We start from the raw sequence: 20184 nt of genomic DNA on the forward strand, positions 1-20184 counted from the left end.
AAATTCCCGAAAAATTTCCAAAAATTTCAGAAAATTCCCTTATTAATATTCGTCTATTTTCGGTATTTTACATTCTCCCCCACTAATAAAAATTTGGTCCCCAAATTTCAGTATCTACCATCAGCAAGTACTAATAACCAGTAATGAGTATAAATGCTGAACGGTGAATTAAATCACATACCTCATGAAAAAAAAGATGGGGATATCGAGCTCGGATCGTATCCTCGAGCTCCCAAGTAGCCTCCTCGTCCGAATGATGCTGCCATCCGACTTTAACCAGCCGGATAGTCTTGTTCCGCAACTGACGCTCTTTCCGGTCTAGAATACATACCGGAACCTCCTCATAGGTGACGTCAGGCTGAAAGGAGAACTGAGATTATCTATCAATACATGTATCAGATCGGGTACGTATCTCCTCAGCGTAGATACGTGGAATACGGCGTGAACGCCTGCCAAGGACGGCAATAGTGCCAACCGATAAGCTACTGCTCCAATCCTTTCCGAGATCTAGAAAGGTCCAATGTATCGCGGAGCTAGCTTACCTCTGAGGCCAATCTCTTCACCCCTTTCGTGGGTGAAACTCGTAGAAATACCTGGTCGCAATTGGAGAACTCTAAGGGTCTCCGACTCCGGTCAGCATAACACTTCTGGCAGTCTTATGCCTCTGACATCCTCTGTCTGATAATATGGACCACTTTGCCTCACGTTGAGCTCTATGAGGTCTCAACAACTGGGTCTCTCGGATTCTCGTCCTGATCGACGACTGAATAACTATGGTAACAAGAATACCCTGCTCTGTCTGTCACTTCTCCTCAAGGTCTAACTCGGAGAAACCCTGAATCAAGTCTGTGCCCACAACTCGGTGGCAAGCTAAAGTCCCTCTGGACCCCTAGCTAAGTGCATCGGCAACCACATTAGCTTTTCCCAGGTGATAGCTAATGGTACAATCATAATCCTTCAGGAATTCCATCTATCTCCTCGGTCGAAGATTAAGTTCCTTCTGAGTGAACAAATATGAGACTCTGATGGTCAGTGAGAATCCCAATGTAATATTATACAGGTAATGCCGCCAAATCCTTAGGGCAAAAATAATAGCGGCCAACTCCAGATCATGAACTGAGTATTTTCTTCTCAGGCTCCCTCAACTATCGAGAAGCATATAAGAATACTCTACCGTGCTGCACCAGAACAGCACCCATACCCTGTAGAGACGCGTCGGTGTAGAGGACAAATTCGTCCTCTTCCGAAGGTAAAAACCAAAAATCAAAGCCGACACTAGTCTCCGCTTCAGCTCCTAGAAGCTGGTCTTGCAATCCTCAGTCCAAGTAAACTTCACGCCTTTCATGGTCACGCGTGAAAGTAGCATAGCTATGCGGAAGAAACCCTCGACGAAAGGTCTGTAATATCCTGCGAGTCACAAAAGACTGCGGATCTCCTACACTGATTTCGGCTGCTCCCAACGGTAACAACCTCTATCTCCTGTGGAACCACGGTACACTCCTACTGGTGACCGTGTGTCCCAAACATCATAACAAAAGACAATCCAAACCAGCACTACTGATAATCACATATAGATGTTCTCGTCGAATCATCTCTAGATCTATGCAAAGGTAGTGTACGTGACTCACCTCGGATCCGTAATAGATCACAACATCGTCCACAAAGATAATGGAAACCTATCCAAACATCCTCGACATACCAGGATCATCGAGTCCCTGAAAACATCTAAGGCACTGTAAGCCTATATGGCAAAAACCAAGACACATAATGTCCGTATCACAGACATTCCTATCCATAAGATCTCCGATAATAAATCGAAAAATCTGATCATCAATAACATAAATCACCAAAGAATAAATCCTCCAGTGTGAGAGCAACGCTCCATCACAGGAAACACCACATATGTGGGAGCAACGCTCTACCACAAGAAATCCTCAATATGTGGGAGCAACACTCCACCACAAATAATCTGAAATATGTATCTGCAATAAATATAGGAGCAATGCTCCGCTACCAGCAATCCGTGATATGTGGGAGCAACGCTCCTCCACAAAATAATACATAAGTACCCCAAGGCACCTAACTATCCAGCTAGAGGCTGTACAAGATCTCTCTATCACAATTCACTGTGGTTAGCCTAGGCTATTACAACCTAGTAACTAATCAAATCCATCATCAACTCTATCAGCATCCTAGTGGGTCATCCACTGATAGGAAAATTAATTGATGGGTTAATCCAACAAATGACATAATGCAGTCACTCCACATTCTGCATTCAGTATAAGTAGAATCATCATACTGCTACCAATAATACACCTAGCATACATGCTCACACAACATATGTATGATCAACAAAAACCTCCAATTATTATACACCAAACATACTCACAACTCAGGTATATTCAGTATGATACCTCCAACAATACATACCGAACACGTGTGCAAAATCAATATAGGTAAAATCAACAATACACCTCAAACCACACTCACATGACATATCTTCACCTATGCCAAGAGTATATCCAACATATACTTCCAATAAAGCATACTAAACCCATGTGCACTCACAAATCAAACATAATCAAAAAGATACCTCAGATACCACACCAAACACATATGTACATATCACAACTCAGATTAAATCGACAAAATGCCTCCATCAAAACACCACCGATGTACTTATACTACATCTCGGATTTAATCAACAAGATATCTTCAATAATACATCTAGATACATACACCGAACTACATATCTATAATCCACAAGGAACCTTCAAACCATATCAGAACATGGATACATATACTACTTGCAAATGGACAGTCTACCACAGGACTCCTACAACCCAAAACAATCATGATATACATGCAACATAGACATGCAAAATCAGCATACCAGCTCAATCAAAAAGACCAACCTTATGCTACCAACACTCATGGGTTACGGTATATCTAAACAAAATTCATGCATATGTATCAAGCATGAATACATCAATCAAAAGCAACCCAAAATAAAGCAGCCTAATCATCCAGTAACAACCCTGCTCTAGGTTCAAAGGAACTGGTATCGGATAAGAAAGATATACACACCATGGTATAACATTGCAAGTCAATGTCATACACTACCAAGACTATATCTAATGGGGAAAATTTTATCATCATAAATCCAAATGTACTCTTCCAGTATACACTAGTAATGATTGTATCACATAAGTGTTAAGCAATTAGCTCTACACTTCTTTACATCAGCGGGGTCACATATCCCAAAGCACCCTCTAAGTTATCCCACCAGGTATATACAATCCACGGTCAAAATCTTCATGGAATAGGATACATCGATCATTTATAAACTATCCAAGCTGAAAATGATTTATGACTAAATCAGTCCTTCTCACGTCAGTACAAAACATGTACTCAAAGGTGCTCTAGATACATAACTAAGCACAAATAACCTAAAGGTTCGAACCTCTAAAAATAGAGTATGGCAATCCTCTACTGATCAACCAACAAAACTAAATCATTCATCTACTAACTAATCAAGAATACCTTAATCCTCCACAAGCAACTAAGGTATATCCAACCACATAATATCATATGTATAAATGTGTACGACCCAAAAGAAAAGTCAGAATTTAAGAACATCAAGACACTCTCATCTTCATCCTCAAAAACATCAGCCCACACTATATCAGATGAATAAATCTCCACTCCCCATGAGGGCAAGTTAGCATTCAAAATATCAATCATTATTTTTCCACATAGTCCCATATCAGAAGAAGCATATATCATTTTTTTTTTCATCCTGTTAACTATTCATAACCAACCAGATTTATTAAAATCTCATAGGCACATTCAACCGTAAACTCTCTAGCACCCAATTTATAATCTGATCACCAACCATAATCATCAAACCTATGAATATCATAAATGACACTCACTATGTCACCATCAATGACAACCCAAATATAAATCATCAAAATAGTTATCCTCTAATAGATCATCAAAACAAATATCTAGTAATAGATCATCAGACAACCACATAACATTTACTCTCATAAACCATAAGAAATCAACATATCACAATATCTGATCTCACAATATCCCTCAACCTCAAACCATTCTCAATAATGATCAAACATGGTAACTCCCCAATAAACAATTTCCATCGTACCTGATACCCTAATATCCAAAAGATATCAGTATAAAAACTCTACTGGCTAAGTCAACAGGAATAAGTAGTATCATCCACTACCCAGCTAACAATAGCAGAGGCTGGTATGTGCCTCCATCTCCTACTAGTAGTAACAGAAGCTAAAACTACTGATGGTATGATGTGAAAAATCACCAGAGACTATAATCCTTGATCTCTATTAAGGTCAACCATGCTCAATGGCTAACCCATCACATGTAATATGGGTTATAGCAATCAGACAGGTACTAAAGATAAAGTGCTAATACATGTCATAACTATCATAAAATAAACATCATACCTATTTGCCATCTGGAGATGTTCCATCGTTGTCCAGTCCCCAACTTCTGACCTCAAAATTCCGAACGAGAAAATCGCCGGAAATCCATATAAATCCGAAACGGAAGTCCGAAACATAACCATAACGGAAATCCGTACAACCCGAAATAGACATCCAAAAATCCAGAACACCAAAAGCAGGTATCCATAACCTGCTATGATACCAATAAATTGATATCAGATAAATCTCAAAAATCCAAAATACAAACATCCAACAAGTATCGCCAAACTTGGCGCTCTGATACCAAGTAAATAAATTGGTATCAGGTTATCCCAAACATCAAAAATACGAAAACAAATGATCGTATAACCTGGCTCTGATACCACTAAATTGTCACGCCCCAGAAGAGTCCCTGTCCGAAGAAATTTCGGCAGCATCTCCCCTGTATGGTGGATAATCTGAAACTTCTACATAACCCATATACCTCAGCCACAGGCGGCTGGAATAATAACAATAAATAAAAACAATCACCACGCAGTTTATATAGATATTCAGCCTCTGCTGTCACAACCACGCAGTTAATAATAGTAATCACAATACTACACTGACTCGAAATCCACCCTACTCCACTACACTCGTAAAACTCAAATCCGACGAAACTCACCTCTTCTGCCGTCCAGGCAGGCATGTAGTAAAAACATATCGAATAGAACATCCATCAATATCAAAAGAAAAACATACGATGTCCAAGTATCCAAATAACCAAGTACACACATAAGCAAATAAAAACCAAACCAAATGATAAATAAATCCTTGAGGTCTACAGGGATCTAGCACTATGTGCAGTGAGGACTAGCGACTGGAACTCCCTCCGGACAGCATCAACCTGAAAATAACAACAATGGAGGCGGGGTGAGTCCAACACTCAGCAGGTACAATTGATATACAAAGTAGGGAAATAACACCTAGCACTAATCATGCGTACTGATAAGAAAGATAAAATGCATCTGAAGTAAACAGAGAATACCGACTAACCAGTCCCGAGTATAAGGTCAAACAGTCCGAGGGATAGGGAAATCCTGGATGCATGTCAAACATAGGTATCGAAACAATATGCATATAAATGCAGCAAACACAAACACAAGCAATAAATGCATCATGCATATGATGCCAATGATGCGTCCTAGTCACCCCTGACGCCAGTCGATCATCTCACACAATAGTGAAGCCGAGTGGGTAGGGCTGTGACAACCGTGCACTCTGTCGTCACTACTCCTGATGAGTGACCGAGTGGACGGGATGCTGTCGGAGTACACCTATCCTCCTACCCCAAATCATAAATAGGGGAGCGCAATGCTCTCATCTCCCGGTACACAGTGACGGGGAGGAATCCCTGCCGGATAACACGTTGTGTCACACTACCCATGAGCGGACCAACGGTGCCTAACAGAGTCCCTGCTGCAACACACTCTGCCTGAATCGACCACTAACCCATGAGTGGTGGTGTGTGCAGATCCATGTAACTGACGATGTGCTCAACAATAATGGAGCGGACTATCGCACAGCATGCAATCATGCAAATGGTGCATGGCACTAACCACAAAATATCCTGACCTAATCCACATATATATATAACAGTGCAACATAGGTCAACGAATCAAATCAATCCAAGGGTATACAGAAGGTATAAAAACCTAGGTCCTGAACATGGTGAAGCATGGTATATCACTACCCCCTATAAGCATGTATAAACAAATAAAGTATACATGGGATGCAAATCAAGCAATCAATCAATCATGTATCAGATATTGGGTAGTGACTAACCGAAACAAATAAAGGACATAATTAATGCAACTTGTTAAATTCACTACTATGTATATCAAATGACATAAGTCAAAAGTACCCGCCTCCAATAGAAAGAATCCAATCTGGTCCAAATATGACGTCGAGATCACTACAAAAAAAACTGCCTTTTGCAACAAATTTGGCGACGAATTTTAAAAAAAATTCGTCGCAAATTTTGTTTGCGACGAAATCAGCGACGAATAAATTTCGTCGCAAAGATCTCGTCGCAAAATATTTTGCGACAAAAAGAAAAAATTTGTTGCAAAATCTGCAATGAAAATAAAATTCGTCACACTATTCGTCGCAAATAATTTGCGACGAAAATATATTTTGTCGCCGATTTTGCAACGAATTATTATTTTCGTTGCTGATAATTGCAACAAAACTAAAATTCGTCGCAAATTTTGTAACGAATTATATTTTCGTCGCAAGTTAGTTGGAAGATCATAAACCTTAGACCAATTTAATTTGCAACGAATTTTGAATTTTGCAATGATTTCACGTTCGTCACAGAAATCGTCGCAGAATTTGCGACAAATTATCAGATTTGTCGCAGATATTTGCGACGAATATAGAAATTTATCGCAGATTCTGCGACGAATCTGAAAATTCGTCGCGGAATCTAAGTCATGTTGTGAAGTTTTTTGTCGCAGAATTCGTCGCAAATTCTGCAACGAATTCTGTGACAATTCGCAACATCTACCTATCTTGAATTCTGCGACGAATTTTCAGATTCGTCGCAGAATCTGCGACGAATCTGATAATTCGTCGCAGATTCTGCGACGAATCTGAAAATTTGTTGCAGAATCTAGTACTGTTTTTTTTTCGATATATTACGATAGGCTTGCAACAAAAATATTTTCGTCGCAAAGGTTGTCGCAAAACTAAACAACCGCCATCCTAAATTTTATTATTTCTATATTTAACCTGATTAATACACAAATATGCATCTAATAAATAGACATTATATCTAACAATAAAATTATACATTAACCAAATCACATCAAATCCAAATATCACAAAAAATCCAAGCATTCCATAAATTAAAATGCAAACATCATCTAATATACTTACAATCCAAACATATGATACATCAAAATACAAACATGATCTAATATCCTTGCAAGCCAAACATATAATACATCAAAATATAAACATCACAAAAGATCTAATATCCATACAATCCAAACATCATAAGCTCTAAACCATCCATATTTCAACAAAATCCGAAATATGACTAAATCTTCTCTATCTTCTTCATCTTCTTCCTGCATAATATAAACAATATCAATAATTACAATAAAGAAATTACTATATATGAACAAAAAAATAATTTTTTAGTTACTCCAACATTGATTTTCATTGTGTCTGACCAATCCTGTTTCAAAAAAAATTAGTATTATTAACAAAAAAAATAAACATCTACAATAGAATAACTAACATTCCAAAATGCTAATTATGAGATAAATAAAATTCATACAAGAAGATCCATCGCCACCATCGTCGCCATCACCACCATCGTCGCCATCGTCACCAAAATCGGAAGGAGCGGAACTTAACTGAAGATGTTTCATAATTAAATTTTGTTGTTGACGGAGAGCTCTCATTTCTGCATCTCTAACTCTTCTTTCTTCATCTCTTTCTAATATTATGCCCTTTAAATGTGAAACCTCTTCAGTCAAGGAATTGATCTGAGTCGTGACTGCTGTTGGGGTGGAAAAGGATTTACGGGAAACTCTATGATTTTTGCTTAAAGAACCCATTCCCAATATCCTTCCCCCTTTCTGTCCTCCACTAGCCTCCAACCACAAATCCAAATTATTACCAACAGATGACTCAGTTTCCTCACTAGCACATGAACTTCTATGTGCTATCTCGAGCTCATCGTATTTGTCCTGTATAATTATAAAATTAAAATAAATTTATTGTAACAATAATTTAGAAACACATATTTTTAATTAATCCAAACCTTTATTGCTTTTGCTCTAGCCCCACTCCAAGACTTATCCTTTTTTGTAAAAGTTTTGGTGAAAGTTTCAATGAATGAAGGTTCTTTCCCCATATCTTTGGTCTAAAAAAAAGGATTAGAAATAAAAAAATAATGACAGATTAAAAAACAATTGAGAGAGTTAAAAATTAGTAGAAGAGTTAAATATTTACCATTCTGCGTCGATGCTCATCGATATTAATTGAACCTCCCGCATATGTAGCAGAGAAGTCTCCAGAATTATAAGATTGATTTAATTTATTCTGTTGACTTCGTTGTTTGCTTTCGTTGGTTGACCAAAAATTGTTGATCTTAGTCCAATTATCCTCTGTGATACAAAGTGGCTTTTTACCCCTTTGTTTAGCATGACTAAGAGTATGACGAATGTGATCGCCACATTTTTTCTTGAAGTTCTTCTTAATTTCGAATTCATATGCAAGGTCCCAATTATATATCCGCTGAATAGGAAATAAAATAATTGAGTATATAGATTTAATTTTTAGATATAAAATGAATCATTTATACCTTAAACTCGCTCCACCATAACTCTTTCATTGATGATGGAGTGCTTGAATAAGACATAGAATCCCCCATCCAATGATTATTCACGATTTGATTAATTTCGTGAACAACACGTACCGAATTTTCGAACCTATAGTTAATGAAGAATATTAAATATAATAGTAATAAGAAAAGTCTAAAAAATATAAGATAGGAGTAATCATATTTTTAAGATCCCTAAACTAGTAATGTTAATTGACTGTCTTGTAACTACCATAATCCATTCTAGTCCAACGGTTAAATAGTCTAATTATTTAATATATTAAATATATGAAGAGTATCATTGCTAATTAAACATTGTTCAGAGTTGTTCAAAAATGCAAGAATGACCAATGATCATACACTATTCTAATGGTCTAATTGATTAAAAAAAAGGTTGCACATCAAACCACTATTAGAACTTTTCATTATTGAGAATAAGGATGTGTAATTGAAAATAAAATAGCACATCAAAATTTTTTTAGAGTTTATCAAATAATGAGAGGATGATTAAAGATAGAATTTAAGTAATCTCATGATATGATTGAAAATAAAGTAAATCAATTATACTATTAGAGCAAGGAATAGAATGAAGTAATGCATATCAGAGCTTAAATATTACATTTAAATAAACTTGCTAAAGAAAAGATAATTGAAGTGATGAAACTAAGTTTTAATCCTACTTTATAATCATACTTAAAAAATATAGAATAAAAAATTAAGATATTAATTTTATACTTACGAATCTCCGGAGGGGACAATAAATATTCGAACATCTTGGGTCTCAGAAAATGAGTATCTGGTAGGAACCGGATCTGCCAAATTTTGCGGTGAAGGTACTGGCGAAGGAGAATGTGATGGTCCTGCATGTATTGGCGACGGCGAATGTGAAGGTCCTGCATGTACTCGCGAAGGGGAATGTGATGGTCCTGCTTGAACTGGCGTAGAGAGATGTGATGGTCCTGGCTGTACTGGCGAAGGTGAATTTGATAGTCGTACAGGCTGATCAGGGATAGGCGTAGGTGCACTGCTAGGTGCTGCATGGCCATGTGAACTTCGTTTACGTCCCCCCCGTCTAAAGATGTTCTGAAATTCAAAAATAGGATAAAGTTAAAAAAATAATGATGCATAATAAATAACATAAAAAAAACTTACCATATTTATTAAAAGAGATTGTGTGAGATTCCTTTGACGATAGATATCACCTCTACTCACCTATAACATATAGCAAGAAATACAGAGCATTAACAAATAATATATATAAGTTTAAGAATGAGATATTAGATATATAGCAAGAAATACACTAATCACTAATATGTTTCAAGCACACATACAAATGAAAATAAATAACATAAAATTGTATACTAATGCTATCATTATTAATTAAAGTCAAGGGTGTAGGTATACCAAACAGAGGTCAACAAAGACGTTGAGTGTCTCTCAAACACATCTACTATACACCTGCATAAACAATGTACACAGTCAATTATATAGGTCAAATAACACAAATAAGGTCGCTATAAACAAGACTATATGGTTGGTTTAGCCAATAAGTCTTGGCCGTCTTGGCCATGGCAAGGGCAGCAAGTGTCGGGTAAGGGCTGGCCAACGACATCAAGGGCCACCTGCGGTCGGGCCAACCGCTGCCGGACAGTGGTAGCCACTGTCGGACAGGGCCAGGGCCAGGGCCAGCTGCTGTCGACCAGGGCCAGGGCCAGCCAAGCTCTGCAGCAGCCAGGCATGGCCAACTGCGAGCTCCCGTGGCCGGCCAGGACCAGCCGCTGACTCGCGCGACCGACAATGGCCAACCTCGGCCTCTTCCGCCAGACCATGGCCATGATCTAGCTCGAGTGTCCGGCCAGGGCAAGGAGCTGCCCCACGCGTCCGGCCAGGGCCAGCAACTCACTCCCGAGGCCGGCCAGCGCCAGGCGCGGCCTTCCAGCAGCGGGACAGCACCCGCGGCCAGCCAGCGGCAGCCGCGACCACCCGCGGCCAGCCAGCGGCAGCCGCGACCACCCGCGGCCAGCCAGCGGCAGCCGCGACCACCCGCGGCCAACCAGAGGCAGGCGCGAGCACCTGCGACCGCCCAGCGCGAACTGCCACCGGAGTAGGAAGAGAGGGAGACAAGTTTACCTGGACTGAAATCGCCCTAACCGACGTCCTCCGTCCTCGGATCGCAGCTTCTGCGTCGCCACCAAAGCTAGGGCAAAAGGAGGGATCGAACCGCCACCAAAGTTAGGGCAAAGGGGCTGTCAAGGAGTGGTTAAAGTTAGGTCTTTTGCGACAAAAGGATAACTCGTTGCAAATTTCGTTGCTGATTCGGCGACGAATTTTGAAATTCGTTGCGGATTCTGCGACGAATTTTAATATTCGTTGCAGATCCTGCAACGAAATTTGAAATTCGTCGCAAAATTTCATTTTTTTATATATAAAATAAATTTTCCGGGGCCGATTGAGATATTTAGAGAGCTCGGAATGAGATGAAATCTGATCCTATGGATTACTAAAAATCCCTTGATCATGGAAATGCCATCAAAAAAAATTTTTGACATAATAAATTGATATTTTTGGTCTTATGAAGGTGAATACCATTTTTCGAACATCTTCGACTTAAAAAAATCATCGGTAGCATAAAATTAGAGGTTGTGGACAATTATAAAATTATGGAATTTATATAAACCCATAGGAACTAGTTTCATCTCATTCTGGCATGTCTATGTACATCAATCGTCTTCGGAGATTTCAAAATACGTGTGACTTGTAAATGTACACATTCGTATAAAAAATTTAACTAAGTTCAAAAATGCTCATAATTGATTAAGCAAATTAGGAATAAGTATAATGGGTAAATTTATTTTTTGATGATACTCCCATGATCAAGGGATTTTAAGGAACCCATAGGATCCGATTTCATCTCATTCCGAGCTTTCTAGGTACCTCAATCGGCCCCGGAAAATTTAATATTACATATTAAAAAAAAAGTACAATTCTGCGACGAATTGTGAAATTCGTTGCTAAATCTGCGACGAATTTTGGAATTCGTTGCAGATTCTGCGACGAATTTTGAAATTCGTCGCAAATTTGCATTTTTTTTTTATGTAAAATAAATTTTCCGTGGCTGATTGAGATACCTAGAGAGCTCGGAATAAGATGAAATCAGATCCTATGGGTTCCTAAAAATCCCTTGATCATGGAAATGTCATCAAAAAATAAATTTGATATATTAAATTGATATTTTCGGTCTTATGAAGGTGAATACCATTTTCCGGACCTCTTTGATGTAAAAAAAATTCACCGGTAGCATAAAATTAGAGGTTGTGGACAATTATAAAATCAGGGAATTTATAGAAACCCATAGGAACCGGTTTCATCTCATTCTGACATCTCTATATACTTCAACCGTCTTCGGATATTTCAAAATACATGTGACTTGTAAATCTACAAATTCGTATAAAAAATTTAACTAAAGTATAATGGGTAAATTTATTTTTTGATGATACTCCCATGATCAGGGGATTTTTAGGAACCCATAGGATCTGATTTCATCTCATTCCAAGCTCTCTAGGTACCTCAATCGGCCCTGGAAAATTTAATATTGCATATAAAAAAAAATGTAATTCTGCGACAAATTTTGAAATTCGTTGCGAATTCTGCGACGAATATTGGAATTCGTTGCAGATTCTGCGACGAATATTGGAATTCGTTGCAGATTCTGCGACGAATTTAAATATTCGTTGCAAAATTTAATTTTTTTTATATGTAAAATAATCTTTCCGGGGCCGATTGAGGTACCTAGAGAATTTGGAATGTGATGAAATCAGATCCTATGGGTTCCTAAAAATCCCTTGATCATGGAAATGCCATCAAAAAATAAATTTGATATATTAAATTGATATTTTTGGTCTTATGAAGGTGAATACCGTTTTCCGGACCTCTTTGATGTAAAAAAATTCACCGGTAGCATAAAATTAGAGGTTGTGGACAATTATAAAATCAGGGAATTTATAGAAACCCATAGGAACCGGTTTCATCTCATTCTGAAAACTCTATATACCTCAAAGTTTAATTTTACCTATAAAAATAAAAATACAATTCTGCGACGAATTTTAAAATTCGTCGCAGATTCAGCAACAAATTTTGTAATTCGTCGCAGATTCAGCAACGAATTTCAAATTCGTTGCGGATTCTGCGATGAATATTTAAATTCGTCGCAGATTTCAGTTTTTTTAAATATATAAATTTTGAATTTTTGATGCTGCTTGGGAATTAAATGATTTTTTGCATCGAATCTTGAGTTCGTCGCAAATATTGCGACGAAACCTAAGTTCGTTGCAAAAATTGCAACGATTCACTAATTTTGTCGCAATTTCTGCAACAAATTATTTTGTTCGTCGCTAATTTTCAATAAACTTGGCGACAAATATTATTTTGTTGCTAATTGGCAATAAAATATTTTTTGTCGCAAACTTTGTTGCTAATATGCGACAAGTGTTTTTTTGTCGCAAAAGTTGTCGCAAATCTGCGACGAATATATTTTGTCGCAAATATTTGTCGCTAAATTGCAATTTTTTTGTAGTGGATGCTCGTCTCGCGTCAAGGTCCTGTGATAAATCGTACAATTTAGCTAAGTATAAACAAATAGCTAAACAAATTCCTAATCCATCGACCATCTAGGGTTAGTTTCATTAACCCCAATTACACCATTATATACTTTTAAACCTAAATCAATAATTATTGCTAACACAACTAGCAATAATCTACCACAAAGATCAAAACCATAAACCTTACCTCTAACTCTCCTTCAGTCGTCTGTGATGGCAACGGACCCGATTCACAACGGAAAGACCAGAATCCAGCAACTTCAGACCGTTCACTGCCAATTGGAAAACAAATTCCAAATCCAACTAAATAGAAAACCTTATAGTAGTATACCTCAATCCATATCACTGTTGACGTTAACAAAAATCCTTACCCAAATTTTCCGATGCCTCAACACTGCTCAAATCCTGTAGAACTTACTGCCAAGATCCGGAGAAGCTTATCCCACCTTTGTATCAGCAGTCCCTTCCCAACCAAACCACTGGTGATGCTGGTTTAAGTGCTGCCGGCAAGAAACACCACCGGAACCAAACTTCCCTGCTGGAGTCTTCCTCCCGTATGGTCTAGAGGAACACCAAAGTCCACTTCCCGATGACCCTCAACCATGGTTGGTTACTGCCGGAAGAAGACTCCACCACCAGTTTACCTCAACAAATCCTCATGGTACGCTGCTTACCTCCAAGATCCGGCTAGGGCACGGGGCAAGGAAAGAGGATCGGCTCGGGTAGAGGAGGGAAGGTCATCTGCCGGCGCTAGGGCAAAGCACCTGGGGGTGTCGGCGCCGTCGGGTATGATTCCGCAGTGGACGGCAGCGACACAGCCTCGGCAGAGAGGAAGAAATCGCCGTCGCTCGGCGAGGAAGAAAAGAAGGGGGTCTCGGTGGCTGGCGGCTCAGGCACAGGGAAAAAGAAGTCGGTGCCGGCGCGCAGAGGAGAAGAGACGAAAGGGAGGCTCTCGTCGCCGGTGGCCTGGCTTCGGGCGGAGGAGAAGAGGGCGGTTAGGGCAAGCCGTCGGGCGCAAGAGAAGAGGGCGCGCGGGGAGGGTGGTTTCGGCGAGGAATAAAAACAAAAGAAATAGCAAAAGAAAAATAGAAAACGGAATTTAAGCAAATAATATTTCCTCGCTTAAATGGGGTAGCCTAAACAGGCTTTTCCGGGCCCCATTTTATCCCCGTTAACTCGTCCGTACGAGCTCTGAAAAATTCCCAAAAAATTTTCAAAAATTTCAGAAAATTCCCTTATTAATATTCGCCTATTTTCGGTATTTTACATCACACTTGGACTTTCCAATTGTTTGGCTCCTCACCAGGACTTTCCAATTGTCTTGCTCCTCACCAGAACTTTCTCCTGCCTAGCTCCTCACTAGGACTTTCTCGTTGTCTGGCTCCTCACCAGGACTTTTCTCGTGCCTAGCTCCTCACTAGGACTTTCCCATTGCCTGGCTCCTCACCAGGACTTTCATACGCCTAACCTCCAGTTAGGACTTCCATCACTGCCTAAACTCCAGTTAGGACTTCCATATGTCTAACCTCCAGTTAGGACTTCCATCACTGCCTAAACTCCAATTAGGACTTTCGTACGCCTAACCTCCAGTTAGGACTTCCACCACTGCCTAAACTCCAGTTAGAACTTCCATACGACAATATTAGATCAACATATCTTACAGCAAATCCGATCTTTCATGCTTGTACAAAACATGTGATAATTGATTTTCATTTTGTTCGTGAACGTGTGGCAACTCAGCAGTTATCCGTCTCTTATATTCACTAAAGATCAAATCGCTGACATCTTTACTAAGTCACTATCCAGACAACGTTTCAACAAGTTAGCAAGCAAACTCAACATCAGAGATCTCCCGTTGAGTTTGTCAGGGGGTAAAAGAGATAAAACAGAATTATCAAAATTGATCGGATCAAATTATCAAATCAAATCATATTAGTATTTGGATTATTCTAATAATTCTATTATAATTATTCTCAGAATTATTCTTAAAATAATTTTATTATTTATTTATTTATTTATTTATTAATTAGTTAATTCATCAAGTATTTTTTTAACATTATATATTGCTCTCGTATTATTTGCTCTCTCCTATTCTTCTTATTACACTTCTCGGTTCATATCTAAGAGCATGGAGCTTCTCTTTCTTGTTCCAGCGTTCTTAGGCAACTTTAGGAGTTTCCACTCCTTGGTGATCTCATCAAACCTTTTCCTTATCTCTGCGGCTTTATTTGCTAGTTCATCCTGTTGGGTTTATGATAATGAATCTAAACATCGAATAGAAATCATGAATCCAAACATCGAAATTGTAGATTACAGTATGAATTCTAAAGATTCATGCACAGGATCTTGTTAATTATCCAGTTTACCGCATATAAAATTAAACTGAAAACAACGGAAAAATCAAAAAAGTGAGGTTTAATCCACAAAATTAATCATTCTTCAGAATCGCGTACCTCATGTGTCTCACTGCTGTTCTCATGCAATTATGCAATTGTTTGGAACGCAACACCTCGTACTCGTACTCTTCTACTACGTCTTCGGCGTCATAGGCAACATCTTTGAGCTCGCTGAGCCAAAGTTTCTCCGAGTGACTTTTTACATGATTCTCCTCCTCTGAGTCATCAAGTTTGGCTTGAATTCTCCTCATCGTCTCTGTCAACTTACTCATCTCTTGTTCAATATTGTTGTGTGGCGACAAAGAAGAAGATGATGGTGACGGTGAAGCCAAGCCATGTAGCTTGGCTACCATCGTGGTGAACATGGAAGACAGGACGCCTCCTCCTCCGGCCATTGTTTCTTCTTGGAAATTAATTTAGGTAGGCGCTAGGCAGACTAGGAAGGAGCGGACTTGTGGTAAATGAAGGGATGTATAAAATACATAAACTACCAAAGTCAATGCATCAAGTCTCCCATGATGTAGAATGCACAACCACTCTATGCGTGTTCATTACGCACCTCTGTTTTATTTTTTAAAAGGTAATTTCATTGCAAACTCTGCCCCCTCTTTTTTTATGAATAATTATTTCTTATAAATTTTAAATTATTTCTTAACGAGAATAAAACTATTTTTACCATCGAATATGAAAGTAATTATTTTATGTGAATTTATAAAAACTGATTCGGCAGAGCATAAATCTAAGCTTAATGGGTTGGCAGAGCTCTTATATTAAATCTAACGTTAATGGGTTGGCAGAGTTTAAACCAATATTAATTAAGGTTTTTTTCACTTAGTTTATTAGTCAGTATCACAATGAATTTATCAGGCAGGATATTAATCATAATAAATATATCATTTTTATTCTAATTAAGTTTGTTATACCGTAAAGCAACAATTTAATTCAATAATAATATGTTAAGCATTTTCCATGGTTTGTTTTGACCAAACTATTTTTAAGGTTGGGTAATCTGATTTAAATTAGATGTGCATTTGATGTTAGTGCATTAAGTGTAGAAGATTTTTAATTATATCGATCAAAGAATGGAGATCGAAGATTGAATGCACTAGAGTAAAATGCCCGATGTGATTATCTATCTGTATTTTGTCATGAGACCGATGATACTGATCGTTTAGGATGAGTGATATCACTTTTTACTCCAAAAAATTAGAGATTGAACTTAGACGATGAATATCATGGATCAATTGAGAAGCTAGGAAGGACTTAAGCCTCATGGGTAGTAGTCATAGAGTTTCGAGAAGAACCGAAGACAATGTGTAAATCCTATATTGGATTGCAATGGTTATAATCTTGATTTTGTTGTTAAATTAGAATTCTTTAATTTTATAAAAAATTTTAGGTAGATGTTAGACTCTAATTAGGTTAGGATGTCCCCAAGTAGTGATTATTGAGAGGCTCAAATCTATAATCTTATGATGGGTTTATGTAAAATTATACCATGAGTAAAGGAAACTTCCTAGGCAGTGTTATAAGTAATCTAGAATAGTGTTTCTAGTTGAGTGGGGGTCAGTTGATTATCTAGGATTGATAGCTGATTAGCTGTCGAGTTTAAGTGATAGAATATTTTATTTGAGTAAAAATCAACTAAAATAATTTTCTAATCAAGTAGAAGAATGATGAATTGAATGGATAAATACTTAATTGATTTGAGCTATCTAATCAGTCAATACTGAAATGTTTGTTCTAACATTTATATTTGGGGTTGTATCTGTAGGACCGTGATCTTTCGATAGAGGGGGGGTGAATATCGATTCGAAAACTCGAGTGTAAAAGTACGCAGCGGAAAAGTAAATGAACACAGTTGATTTTACTTCGTTCGGAGCCTGTGACGACTCCTACTCGAAGGCCCGTGGTCCTTGACCACTTTCGTTGGGCAATCACTAGCAATTCGAATATGATTACAAAAAGAGTACAAGAAATGCTAATGAAACAAAGTGATACCGACAAGGAAATTAACCAAAGAAGAAGGAGCACTTTGTCAGAGCTTTGCTAGCGTCGTAGGAGCTTAGAGCAGCAGGGCAAGCAGTCGAAGAGTTCTCAGTTGTGTTTGAAGCTCCACCCCTGGGGCTTCTTTTATATGCTGCTCCGGGCGCCTGGATCCCTTCCGGGCGCCCTGGTGCGACGTGGCAAGTCCAGTCAGGATGCTCCACGTGGTGAGGCGACGCAGAGGATAAAAGTTGCCTCCGGGCGCCCGGACCACCTTTTTCCAGAGATTCCTTCTCCTGCAAAACAAGGTTAGTCCGAGGCAAAATATACCCTGCAACACAGATTGTTAGCACAATTTATAAAGTATGAATTAACAGAAAAAGTATGACTTAGATTCCGTCTTTCCGAGACCGGAATCTAGTCACGATCTCGACTTAGATTTCCGAAATGGATCTAAGCCGGATCGACGCCTAATGTTCCCTTCCCGGGAACGCGTCCTCGCAGTCACTCCCCTCCAGTGACTTACCTTACTTACCTGCCAGACGTCCGATCAGCCCTTCGACCCGTCTGGACCTTTCGCCAGCTATCCGGTCAGCCCGTCGACCTAGCTGGACTTCTTGCCAAGCGTCCGGTCAGCCCGTCGACCCGCTTGGACTTCTCGCCAGCTATCCGGTCAGCCCGTCGACCTAGCTGGACTTCGTGCCAGACATCCGGTCAGTCCGTCGACCTGTCTGGACTTCTCCTGCACACTCGATCAAAGTGTCAGACAACAACAAAACTAACTTAACCTATTTGTCATTCATCAAAACCTATGTTAGACCGTTAGTGCTACCCGCACCAACAATCTCCCCCTTTTTGATGGAATGACAACCTGGTTAAGTTAGTGAAAAGACGCAAAAAAATAAATAAAACAGGTACATGGTTTTTAAAGTTAGTTTTAGTGTTTTCAATTTGGTTTAGCCAATTTGTTTTAGCTAACTTAACCACCTAACCCTCCCCCTTTGGCATTCAGCAAAAATAGGCAAGGGTAAACAAGCATAGTGTAGAGTTACTGTTAAGAAACAGCTAATATTGGAAAATATTTAAGTTTGATTCAAAATTCAAAGATACTGATAAAAGTACAATTTTAAAACCAAGTTAAAAGGATAGTCAAGTTGACTTGGGGGATTTAAGTTGAATTAAAAAAGTATACGTTTAAAGTTAATCAAGTTTAAAGTTAATCTAGTTTTCAAATTTGATTTTTCAAAACAAAGAAAAAAAAAATTTAATTTTTCAAAAACAAGTAAAGTTTTAGCCAAAATAAATTTGTTAAGGCTAATTTGATAAAAGCTAAGTTTTGGAATGTTTAATTTTCAAGCATATGTTACAAAACTGAATAAGTTTAAGTTTGTAATGATTTTCAACTTTAAAATCAAGTTTAAAAATTTGGTGGGATTTTTAAACTTCTAATTTTTCAAACACTCAGTTAATTTTAACTTTTTGAAAACTAGTGTTCAAAAATAAGTTAGTTTTAAAATAGATGTACAAAAATATACAAAATTTTAATTAATTTCTCCCCCTGAACTTGACACTTAAAATTAAACAACTGTCTAACCAATTAGGTACTAACTAACTATCAGAAGATAGTAGCTTTCACTTGGTTAGTCAGATTAAGTTGATTATAAGCAGTCAGTGTTTGACTTGACTGATGAACTTAATCTGATTAATGTCTGATTTGTATTTAACGTCCAAACTTATGCCGATGCACTGAAATAAACATCTTAAGTCCAGACAGTTGGCCTATGCATCTCACCCCTTTCTATGTTTGTCAAACACAAGTAAAGTAAACCTAAGGTGTTGGTGAGATGCTCAAAAACTAGTCCTATGGGTACATGCTTTCTAAGGATTCAAAACTAGTCTAAGGTCAAAACTGTTTTTGAAAATCTAAAAATAGAAAGTTTTGAAAACAAACAAGTTTAACTTATAATTTGAGAGAACCATTTTTGAAAATATTTTTGAAATTCAAAATTCCTAGGCTACCAAGATAGAACATAATCAATGCAAGTCTGAAATATCACTAGATAGATCCAAGGTATTTTATAGGTAGTGTAGCTACAGAAGTGAGTCATAACTAGAGCTACTGAGATGATGAAGGGGTGGTCCAGATCCCAAGGATCGGAGAAGCGCCATCAGCTCAGTGTGTCGGGTCTCCCCGGCAGCTCGTAACTCGGCAACCTCTCGCCGAATATCCCGATGAAAATCAGAGTTCTCCTGCTGGAGACTCGCCATAGCTCTCTCTAGTCCGGTCATACGGTCGGCTAGAGTGCGGGGAGCGTGACGTGGTGCTCGAGCTGGGGGCGGTGGTGGAGCCGGTGCGGCTTCCT

General features: G+C 38.5%; 2 protein-coding genes across 6 annotated transcripts; both read right to left on the reverse strand.

Annotated features, from left to right (window-relative positions):
- Positions 1 to 7327: 7327 nt before the first annotated feature.
- LOC121992571 lies at positions 7328 to 11098 on the reverse strand. Of its 4 annotated transcripts, none has more exons than XM_042547039.1 (10): positions 10972 to 11098; positions 10246 to 10299; positions 9994 to 10053; positions 9581 to 9924; positions 8824 to 8950; positions 8472 to 8756; positions 8281 to 8382; positions 7792 to 8206; positions 7685 to 7689; positions 7328 to 7579 (listed from the first exon to the last, which is right to left on the reverse strand). In XM_042547039.1, coding segments are annotated over exons 3-9 (1278 nt in total). In that variant the 5' UTR covers positions 9997 to 10053; positions 10246 to 10299; positions 10972 to 11098; the 3' UTR covers positions 7328 to 7579; positions 7685 to 7687. The 4 variants fall into 4 exon arrangements, with proteins under 4 accessions (XP_042402973.1, XP_042402971.1, XP_042402972.1 ...); XM_042547037.1 differs by having other exon boundaries at positions 7663 to 7689; XM_042547038.1 differs by having other exon boundaries at positions 7657 to 7689.
- Positions 11099 to 15491: 4393 nt separating this feature from the next.
- LOC121990251 (inactive disease susceptibility protein LOV1-like) lies at positions 15492 to 16297 on the reverse strand. Of its 2 annotated transcripts, none has more exons than XM_042544425.1 (2): positions 15893 to 16297; positions 15492 to 15680 (listed from the first exon to the last, which is right to left on the reverse strand). In XM_042544425.1, the coding sequence occupies exons 1-2, from the start codon at positions 16228 to 16230 to the stop codon at positions 15671 to 15673; spliced, it is 348 nt and encodes a 115-aa protein (XP_042400359.1). In that variant the 5' UTR covers positions 16231 to 16297; the 3' UTR covers positions 15492 to 15670. The 2 variants fall into 2 exon arrangements, with proteins under 2 accessions (XP_042400359.1, XP_042400358.1); XM_042544424.1 differs by having other exon boundaries at positions 15492 to 15703.
- Between the last annotated feature and the right edge of the window lie 3887 nt (positions 16298 to 20184).

Source organism: Zingiber officinale, chromosome 6B (assembly GCF_018446385.1).
Source record: "Zingiber officinale cultivar Zhangliang chromosome 6B, Zo_v1.1, whole genome shotgun sequence".
Lineage (NCBI taxonomy): Eukaryota > Viridiplantae > Streptophyta > Magnoliopsida > Zingiberales > Zingiberaceae > Zingiber > Zingiber officinale.